The following is an 11,566-nucleotide window of genomic DNA, read 5'->3' on the forward strand; positions in this document are numbered from 1 at the left end:
CAAATAGGATTAGGTGTCCAGCGTGTTTCAATTAGCTGTCCTCGATTCTCAGTCAGCTGTGAATAAGTTTCAATTAGTTGTCAGTCACATATAGTTAGCTATCAATTATATTAGTTTGTTTTTATGTGCATTTAAATAATTTTTGGATCTTGTTGAAGTCAAAAGACTCTAAAATTTGAAATTTATTATGATGAATAATAAGCTGCAAGTTTAGTTTCTTTGTTTAAATCTGCTGTTCTATTTTCCTAATACTATTATCTATGCAATTCATTGTATCCATACCAAATAAAAAATGAGTAAAGCATCTCTTACCTTCTTAGGTACAAAAGTGTCTGGACTTATATAATGGCAGAGATTCCCAATGGCTGTTCAGGGAAATGCTTTCTTACTGGTTTTGCACCAGAACTAGCAGCAATATAACTCAAAATCTAATTCAGTATGCCAGTGGGTAGGTAGAAATACATGAATAGGACTAAAATAATACATCACACAACAATAGCAATATGAGGACGCATTGAAACATTTGTCGCCTAGTATGGAGATGAACCTGCTCTTATATAGTGTCAGTCCTGCCTTGCTGGCTAATGGCTATTTACATAAAATCTTCTTCCATGTTTTTCCAATGGCAGCATAGTAGCTTAAACTAAATAAAACCAATATGCTTGGTGTACTCCATGGTTACTTCAAAAGGTGATTGAACTCATTATGTAACAGTTCTACTTATGGCTTATGAGCATGAAAGGTGGTAAAATTGATCTGATTGCTGGACTGTAATCCACACCAGGCCAGTGCTTCCGCAACTTTATTTGGGCCAAGAAATCAATAGTGATCCACGCAAAACTCAGAAGTGGAGCACTAGGACAAAAATCTAGTCCTGCTAAGTGTTCCATGGTCTTCTGCACCCATGTTGAATGATATGTGACATGGTACCATGCAGATGCTTTGGCTTCATATTTGAACTGCTCACAAGGCTCCAGATTTTGAAAATTTATTGTTCCTTCAAAAATCAATCGGAACTCTTTTCGAAAAGCTCTGTATGCGTGCTGCATCCTCTTCTTGATTTCTCCCTGCTGCCTGCTATTGTATTTGGCGAGAGAAGAAATATGTCCAGTGACTACCTCCCCTTCTTTTCTAACACTGAACTGACCTAACAAAGTCTGAAATTGTCTGTCATATGAACATTTGTATTCCCAAGCTTCTTGAACATATGCTTGAAATCCGTCAACTTCTAAATCGTTATCATAAGGCAATCTTTCAGATGTATTCACCTCAATGCAGCATTTTTGTTCATCAATCTCTTCTCCAAATATATCCATCACTTTACGATACAGTTTGCCTAAAACCTTCTCTGATCTATAAGAGACTGAATCCTCTTTGTCCATAAAATCTGGATATTGCTTGGGTCTCAGGTTGTGTGGCTTCACTGCTACCCTTCCAGTTTTGGGAAAGTCTACAGCCTCTGCTGCAAGCTTAGCAAGTTTAAGACAGTCCTCATCGAGTGCACCACAATCACTTAGATCTGCCCTAACAACATGTGCATTACAAATAACACCCAAACTATCGTTGACCATGTGCTGCACAAAAAATTCAATAACATCCTGCAAAAGGTCCAGAATGTTGATAAATATTTAATTGCAAAACAAGTAAACCCAAGGAATTTTCTTCTTTAACTTTTATCTTATGACAATTTTATATAAATAAGAACCAAAAAACACAGTGGCAGGAAAAGGCAATTCTGCCAGAAACTGTCAAACAAAAGTCAATTGTTTCCTGTGAAAAGCCCATGACTTAATGAATCACAATATTTTAAGCCCTTTGCATTTTCTGTTTCAATCAATCTATGTATTTATATAAATTAGGAAACCACCAACATTGAATGTGGACATATAGGAAACTGAGTAAATAAAGACTATTCTGCCAGAGATCCCGACTAATGGATTAATAGGGTTACTGCAATTTATCAGCCCACACTGGATATAGGTGACTGCAGAAAACAAAGCAGTGAAAGCTCAAGTTCATAGATGAAAAGATTGGTCACAAATAAGTACTGTACAAGTAGAAAAGCTATCTAACTAGAATCCTATTTAAATTTAAAACAGAGATTTGAGAGAGTGTGGCAGAAAACTGATGGACTTTTCTTTAAGCCAATTATGCATGTAATAGTAAGTTCTTTGTCTAGCTATCTTCATCAAAGCAACCAAAGTGGTCTGAGATTGTAAAAATCATCAAGTTGCACCTCAAAATTTCACCCATTATTATTGTGTGTTCAATTCAATTTTATACTTAGGTACTTCTATCATACAAAATATATATGTGTCCAATTCAAGACAAGCATCCAACTGTATGGTTTAATCATTTGTCCATATGGGACAGAAGTTCCTCAATCCATCTGGCATCCATACATTAAGGACAGCCATATACTTCAACAATTTGGAAATCTTGCCTATGGTTGTGGAACTCTTATCATCGTTCCATCAAAGAATAAGGGTTAAATTTGCACACGAAATCACTCAAGATTTATCACAAGTAGTTTTTTAATCAGAAATGAAAGAAGAGAACCGCCTTTGGCATTTAAGATTTGGACACTTCAATTTTAGTGGTCTAAATCTGTTAGAAAAAATATGGTGAAAGGTTAGCCATTGATAGAAAAATGAGATAATGTATGTGAGGGGTGTTTTTGGGAAAGCAACATAGGGAGACCTTTCCCATTGGCAAGTCAATTAGAGCAAAGGCACCCTTAGAGATAGTCCACTTTGATTTGACTGGACCAATGTAGACACACTCAATTGGGGGAAAGTTTATTTCTTGACATTTATTGATGACTACTCTAGAAAGACATGGGTTTATTTCTTAAAGCATAAATCTGATGTTTTTTGATATCCTTTGTCAATTCAAGTCTTTAGTGGAGAAGCAAAGTGGATATTATATCAAAGTTTTAAGAATTGACAGAGGTGGTGAATACATCTCACATGTGTTTCTCAAATTTTGAAAGGATCATGAAATACAAAAGAAATCTACGATCAGGTACACTCCGCAACAAAATGGTGTAGCAGAGAGAGAGTAGAACTATTATGGACATGGCCAGGAGTATGTTGAAGGATAAGAATATGTCAAATGAATATTGGACAGAAGCTGTAGCATGTGCAGTCTACATAATGAATAGATGCCCAACCAAGAGAGTTATGAATAGGGTACCACAAGAAGCATGGAGTGGAAACAAGTCTAATGTTTCCCATCTAAAAGTATTTGGATGTGTAGCATATGCTCATGCCCCAAATGAGTTGAGAAAGAAATTGGATAACAAGGACGAAAAATGCATATTTGTTGGTTATATCGAGGATATAAAAGTTTACAAGTTATATGATCCTATAACTGGAAAAGTGATAATAAGTAGAGATGTACAGTTCATTGAAGCAGCAGCTTGGGATGGAAGCATGGAGCAAATGGTTGATGTTTCAGTATGTTTTCCGCAAGATGATAGCAAAGTTACAATTCCAACAAGTGCTCCCACAGTAACTCCTGTACCCACTCAAAATTAGCACAGTTGTGCACAAGAAATACCATTCCAATAAGAACTCTTGGTAAAGGACCAGCAAGCCGACATCGTTTCTGATCTACTCCAACTGGAACATTATCAATCTGAAGGAGACCAAGAACAAGAAGCTTAAGGGACATCTATGATCAAAATGACAGTGAGAATAATGCTGATTCAATTTCTCTTTTTGTTTTATTTTCACAAGTAGATGATCCAATTTATTTTGAGGATGCAATTAATGATGAAAATTGGAAACATGCCATGGATGAATATTGATGCTATAGAAATTAATCATAAATGGGACTTGGCAAATGATCCTGTTGGTGTAATTAAGTATTTACTAGTTACACTTTACTTAAGTTTACTTAGGTTAATGCATTAGCATATTGTCATGTAGACACCTAGGAGTTTGCATATTCACATGAGTTGTCATATAGACAACATAGTAGTTTGCACTCCAATTGAGCACATGTTGTCTACTACATCTCTTTACGAGATACACCTTTGTATTCTTATCCCCTCATTGTTGCACGTACATTCATGCACAATGGAGGATAATCCACTCTTGGTGGACATGTGCTTAGTTGTTATGCTTATCTCTTTGCTGACTCCTAGTCATATTAGTTGCCTTTATATACAAGGCACTTCTATAATGTATTCATCCAATTATATGATATCCAATTATTTGATATCCAATCATCTGATATCCATTCTCATTTGATCATCACTTGTCTCTCTTGTGCTATCGACTGAGCTTCTTGATCTTGGCGTTGAATTATTGCCTTAGGCAAATTCTTACATGGTATTAGAGCTCTACTAAATTCTTACAGATCTAGAAGGAAAAGATGCAATAGAAGTAAAGTGGGTTTATAAGACTAAGATAATTGTAGAAGGAAATGTACAAAAGCATAAGGCGAGGCTTGTGGTAAAAGGATACTCGCAACAACTTGGAGTTGACTACAATGAAACATTTTCTCTAGTGGAATGTTTGGACATAGTGCGGACAATATTGACAATGGCACTTCAAAAAAAGTGGTTAGTTATTCAAATGGAAGTGAAATCTGTAATTTTGAATGGTTTTCTAGAAGAGGTATTTGTGAAGTAACCACAAGTATATGCGAGGTTTCTATACTCAAGATGGACTTAAACAAGCTCCTAGAGCATAGTATAGCAGAATTGATTCTTATTCATACAGGATGGCTTCAATAGAATGAGACTACATTATACACAAAGATGAATGAACATAGTAAGATTCTAATTGATTGTTTGTATGTTGATGACTTGATATTTACAGGTGATCTATCAGTTGACATATTCAAAGAAGCTACGAAGAAGGAATTTGAAATGACTGATCTAGGTCTTATGAAGTACCTTCTTGGCATTGAGATGAAGCAAGATGAGAATGGTGTATTTATCTCACAAGCCAAGTATGCAAATGATATATTGGAAAGGTTCAATATGATCAATAGCAAATCAGCACCATGAAAAGAACTAAATAAAAGACGATAAAAGATCCAATCTTGTATAAAAGACTTGTTGGTAGTCTGATGTATTTAACTGCCACAAGGCCAGATATAATGTATGGAGTGAGTCTGATTTCAAGGTTCATGGATGTTCTCTTTAAGCCAGTTCAGCATGTAATATTAAGTTCTTTTTATAGATATCTTCATTAAAACAACCAAAGTGGTCTGAGATTGTAATAATCCCGAAGTTGGACTTCAAAATTCCACCCATTATTTTTCTTCTTAAAATTTTATTCAATGAATATTGTGTGTTCAATTCATTTTTATACTTAGGTACTTCTATCATACAAAATATGTATATGTCCAATTCAAGACAAGCATCCAACTATATGGTTTAATCATTTATCCATATGGGATGGAAGTTCCTCAATCCATCTAGCATAAGCATTTATCCATACGGGGTAGGCATCCATACATAAAGGACAGGCATATATTTGAACAACTTTGCAAATCTCACCTAAGGTTGTGGAGCTCTTATCATCTTTTCATCAAAAAATTGGTGTCGTAACCACCTTTCTTGAAAGTGTTAAACAAATTGTTCTTTTGAAATATTTTCCCTTGCACATCCGTTCTATTTCTTTATATTGGTTCACCAACTTACAGCTGCACCAACTAATTAAAAACCGCCCAGAATGCCTTAACTGGTTCAGCATAGTCCTTTAAAGTGCTTTGCCATTTCTATTATCCAATTTTCAGCTTCTCCTCCTAACTGTTTGGCATCAAATTTTGGAGGTGTAGTTCCTTTTAAATCCTCCGATATTTCCCTATTTTCCCAGTACGTTTTAGGCACAAAATATTTTTCTCTCTTTCTAGCAGATTTTTCTCTTCAAGAAGTCTTTGAATTCAGGTTTTCCCCAGTAACATTTCTATATTGAATTACCTTGTTTCAAGTTCATTAAACGTTTATTCCAAAGAATCAGTCTTATCACTTTGGTCATATTGATCACTAGTTCAATTCTAGTACCATTATTGTTTTCAATTTCTTTTTACTATTCAATGGGATCCTTTTTTAATTTCCTGCTTGCCAAAATGGGATACTCTAGTCCTTGCCACTTGATATTTTCTGAAACCATAGCTTTCAATACTTGATAAGGGTTAATTATAGTTTGTCCAAAGTTTTCATTAGTTATTTAAAACTCAAATTGTTATTATTTATATTTATTGCAAATTGTAGCAGGCTCAAGACCTAGCTTCTGAACTTGGCTCTGAAAAAAATTGGAGGATGTTATCAATTGTGTCAAAATTATAAAAGTAAGTCATAAATCGTGGCATACCTGAGACATAAGAATCATGGCATTATCTACTTATGATACAAGGAAGAATGACAGCATGTAAATTACCCATGTATTGGGTACAAGTTTACAGAAATAAAAACAAATATTATAGTGAAAATCAGCTTTTGGATCCTTGCAGTATGGCGAAAGTTTTACTACTATTTATAGACATTGATCACATAGCCATTGTTCCTATTATATCTTTTATTACAACCTAGAAGAACAAGCTATTCGTAGACATGAAGCAGCTGGTAAAGAAAATAAGAAACTACAGACCTACTGGAGAGCATTGTTTGCAGAAATATAACTAGAAGGAAAAAAAGCCTATTCTGTTTAGAGATTGTAAGGAAGAAGAATTGTCCCATTACAGTACATGAAACCTACACAGATAAAAGGGAAATATCAAGTCTGTTGTACAAAGGGAGAAGAGTCTTCATGTCAAGAACGCAGAACTGAACACTCGAGAAATTTGAATTTGAGTCCGTACTAGAAGAACAAGCTGGGCTTGGTAAAGAACTTATTTTTAGGGGTTTTCAACCATACCAGTAGGAGTAAGGTTGTAAGGTGTGTAAGGAACTCAATTGGCACCAGACAACAAGATCTTTTCAAGATTTACGCTTTCCAGTAGCTACATGCTATGATCTGATTCCTGATAAGTTGATAATCAACTAGAACAGATACAAGGACACCATCAGGTAATACTTACAATGACATTGTCACAATGCATATTAATGAGGTATCTGATATCATAGCCAATATTGCATTTAATTTTTTGTTCTAAGCTCTAGCAATTCTGTTTCTCCATAAAGCTACCTTTTGAATTACTGATTTTTTTGTTGCATGAGGAAATATTATTTTAGCTTTACTCTTCTTTGTAGAGACACCTTCAGACAACAGTGTTTCTGAATATTCTACAATCTCTTATTGTATTTCATTTCTCCAACGCCAATAAATATTTCCTTTCAGCCAATCCATCTCTAAATTGTACATGCTTTACATCTCCTAAATTTCAGAATGAACTTCAGAACTATATACTTGAAATAAGAAAACAGAACAGAAGGGGTAGATGCACAGAGGGATCCAAGGAATATTAAAGAAACCTGAAAAACCTCAAGAAGCATCCAAAAAGTGCAAAAAGAAAAGTTCCAAGCTACATCAAAGAATAAAGCTCATTGCAAGAATATGAAGGGAAGAGCTATATATTTCCAAGTTGATGGTAATGACCTCATCAGAAAGATTAGCAAACAATAAGACTATGGGATGTAAACAATAAGATTGTGTTTGAAAAATATTAAGATGCACTGCAAAAAATGAAGCAACGACACAGAAAGAACCATCAACTGAATTATTTTCCAGTCACTTAGTAGTTTCCTATATGCAAGGAACAAATTTGGGAAAAAAGAAAAGAACTAAATAACTTGTCCGTCCCAAACAAAATGACTCTGACAATTTCGACTAAAGAAATGTATTAATATCCAGCATAACAAAAAACAATAATGTTAAAATCTGATTGAAAGGTACATCAGATGAATGTAAAGGCTACCCTTGTGAATGGAGATTTCAATTAGGAAGTCTATATGGCCATACTAAGGAATTTTTAGACTAAGGTAATTAAATTGCATACTAAAAAAGCAATAGCTATCAGAGAAAGATTGGGCAGGAAGGTGGATTAAGGATGATAAGAATATCCATACCTCTCTTGTCACAGGTGCTTTTGACTCTTTTGCTTGAGCTGGAGCATAGCACATTGGATCCCAACTCTTACCACTTTCTGGCATAAGCCTAGAGTCCCAAGAAACAAAGTAGATATCCCCATCAAGATCACTGCCAGAAGCTTCATCGGAATGAGGCCTATGGCCCTTTTGTGGGAAGATTAAGCAATCAACCAAGTGATGCAATCCAGGAGCATCAACTGCTTCTAAGATTCGTACATCACCAGGATGCAAGCAAGGATTCTTGGCAACAATCACTTTTCCTTTTATTACCCTTGAATTCATTTTCCTCTCTACACAGGTTGGGCCATCATTGAGAATGCAGCCCTCCAAGGGAGGGCTTGAAATTTGTACGAAACACTGCCCATATTCAAGCTCCCCTATTTCATCCAGGCAGCCCATCAACCATCTTCCATCATGGACAAATATCTTAGATTTTCTAAGGAGCTCCTCTAATTGGACAGATCTTATGGAAGAAAGCATATCTTTTAAATGTGGTTCTGTTTGTGGTTTAAAACCAGCACTTAGCATCATAGCAGCAGTATATTGTAAATCTCCCATACATGATGTGGTTAATATATCAAATGCCATTTCAACATTTTCAATCATCTGGCTAAGTTTATGCAACATAGAATCTTGTAATTCACCGAAATTGCTGTCAGGAACCCTCAAAGCTGATAACAAAGTTATGATCTGCCTGTTAAGAAAGCAGGGATGGAAACGTGTCCAAGTGATTATTTCTAAAATATCATGTTGAGATTCAAACTTCTTCATGCTGGGCCTCAAAGACAACTTATATGTGCTTCCAGGTTCTGCTTCCCAAGTTGCAACAACACCTTTGAAGCCACCATATCGGATCTGATAAGCTGAGGGGGGATTGATGGTCAACTTCAATTTCTGAGCAACCTCCATGGAAAGATCTGGAGTGATCTTTCCTATACCATCAGAAAATTTATAACCATTCCTTTCAATGTCATGAAACTCTTCTTCAAGCTGATTCCTTGGAACCTGAACTGTGCAATATGTGCACGAGAAGCACTGACCCATTCTAGCAGCATGCTTGGCGACATTTTTTTCAGGAAAACTCCCCATCCAGGACTTAATTTGATGGATGTCAATAGATCTATCATTAGCAAAGAACCATGCAGAACGGTCTCTCAACTGGTTGGAAGAAAAAGCTAGAAATGAATATCGACGACCACAGAGCACAAACCCATTGAGTAGTATTTGCTTCACTCGGAAGTATATAGCAGTTCTTTGGTCAAGATAACTAGAGGATATGTCTTTAACAAGAGGTGATATAGGCACTGTTAATGCCATTGAAGACATGGCTTCCATGCTATCATCCATGAAAGTTACTCTCAGGAATCTATCCGCATACCTTTTGAAGTGCCTTATGACCCGATTTGACAACTCTATTTCTGGAGGAAGGCAGAGCGCTTTTGTAGGAGTTATGATTAATCTCCTAACTTCAATTGTTTCATCAACAATCTTTGGGCTTTTCAGAAGCTTTGGATTCTGTTCGATCCACCTAAGCAAGTTCTTAAGTTTCTCAAAAGGATCAAAAATTGGACAAGTGTCACAAAGCATGTACCTTAGTGCTATTGTGGACAATTTCGTTGATGTCATTTCCCTATTCAACAAATTGTAAAACTCAGGGTTTAGCCTGTGGTAATTTACAATTCCTTTGTGTACAAGAGCAGTCAGCAGGAACATGGTATTAAAAGGGATTCGGAAGCGTGGTGGCAGGACCAAAAAGAACTCTGGTCTAGGAACAGCAGGCTCTTCTCGACTCTTCAGATTAGGAACTTCAGAAATATTTTCATCAAGCAAGCGGTTTTGTTTGAAGTATTCTTTGGCTTTCTTCATGGTGTGACCTAAACGAGGAGAATGGGCAATCTTATATACCAGACACCTACCTATTGCATTATTGTGGGTTAAATCCAAGGTTCTTATCCATGGATCATCATCATCTAACAGGGCAAAAGGAACCGCCACATGAATATCATCGTCTGCAGTTCTATAATATATACAAGGAGGCACCCAAAGCTGGATTAGCATGGCCAAATTTCCCATCTCCATGAAAAATCTGACATTTCTAATGTCTTTCATCAAGAACTCGATCTTGAAGTCACATTTTATAGAACTATCCTTATTGAATTTCTGGGAACCAAACAATTGATGTCGAGTTAAAATAATCTTACATCTTTTGTCAAATGGGTCTACATGAAAATCTACCCCAGAGGTAGGTCCTCTCCAAGCAACCAAAAACTCATCAAGACTGTACAATGAACCAATTTCGACCATAACAGGAGAAAATCTATGGGGTGGAGTTGTTCTTCTTCTAAGCACTCTAGATGAGGTTTCGTTACCAACCTTGATTTTGAGAACTTGGTTTTTGAGCACAAGCTTTTTAAGGCTGGCGAGCCTGACCGCCTCCTTGACAGCATCTGGAGCTGCAAAGTGAACAAAGGCATGGGGGGGCGCTTTCTCTCTGTTCTCAACCAAGCGGTTCCTGCTGCTTGTGAACTTTGGGAATGAAAAGGGAGGAGTCCATGATGTTTTCAATCTGCATCTCCACACAATTCCCACATTTTGTTCTAAGTATTCTGTGAGTTGTTTTGCACTCACCCCTGCTCCGAATCCTGCCAGGGTTATTTGAGTTGGCTCCATCACTGCAAATCCACAACAGCCACCTGCAAAAAAATGATGATACAGAATAGTAAACCCACTTGCACAAGTATACATAAACACAATCCCCAATTGCAAATATGAGTATACACCCAAAACCTACTTGAGCAAATGAATATATACACAATACCTACCTGCACCAATGGTATAAACAATACCCAACTGCACAGATGCATATAAATCCAGCACCCACCTGCAATAATGGATTCACATACAACACTAACTTCCACATTTGTATATTTATAGCGGAATTCCTTGTGTGCTTGCTAAGTACATTGTACAAGGATTGCATATTCCTTCCCATGGGAAGATGGATCATAGATCCTTCCTATATGTATGTTACATCTCTCTATTCCACATTATAGTACAGCTGATTTCGTAATCTTTGAGAAATATCTTTAACATGGAATAAATGAAGGTCATCGGGCAAGAACAAATGTAGATTACGCCTACATTGTTCAAAAATTAAACAAAAAGGAAACATATGAGCATCTTCCAGTTCTTTGAAGTGTGAGCATGACTGAAATTTCATAGGAAATTACAAATGTCAGCTATCATAAGTACCGGGAAACCATTGCCACGAAAATGATTTGAGCATGATTGCAATTCCGTGAATACGAATAAGGGAATTTCTTTTAATACCGAAAGAGGGCATTAAAAGAATTGAAGAATATAATAAAAAGTAAAGCTCTCCGACCTCGGACCGTTCGAAGCACATTCTGAACTTGCAGATTATTTGGCTCAAGCCCAATTGGTTGTTGACAATGGAATTAGAAGTACACTAAAATCAGACTCTTTTATGTTGAAATTTGGTTTTCTTATAGGCTCTAA

The 11,566-nt window shown here is 36.3% G+C and overlaps 1 protein-coding gene across 1 annotated transcript; it reads right to left on the reverse strand.

The window, feature by feature from the left end:
• Positions 1–286: 286 nt before the first annotated feature.
• On the reverse strand, positions 287–11,004 carry LOC149540863 (putative RNA-dependent RNA polymerase SHL2). Its single transcript, XM_089801928.1, has 3 exons — positions 10,870–11,004; positions 8,027–10,740; positions 287–1,598 (listed from the first exon to the last, which is right to left on the reverse strand). The coding sequence occupies exons 2-3, from the start codon at positions 10,715–10,717 to the stop codon at positions 717–719; spliced, it is 3,573 nt and encodes a 1,190-aa protein (XP_089658054.1). The 5' UTR covers positions 10,718–10,740; positions 10,870–11,004; the 3' UTR covers positions 287–716.
• Positions 11,005–11,566: the final 562 nt, after the last annotated feature.

The sequence above is a fragment of the Cupressus sempervirens genome, chromosome 9, assembly GCF_028749045.1.
Source record: "Cupressus sempervirens isolate cs-2001-9-10 chromosome 9, ASM2874904v1, whole genome shotgun sequence".
NCBI lineage: Eukaryota > Viridiplantae > Streptophyta > Pinopsida > Cupressales > Cupressaceae > Cupressus > Cupressus sempervirens.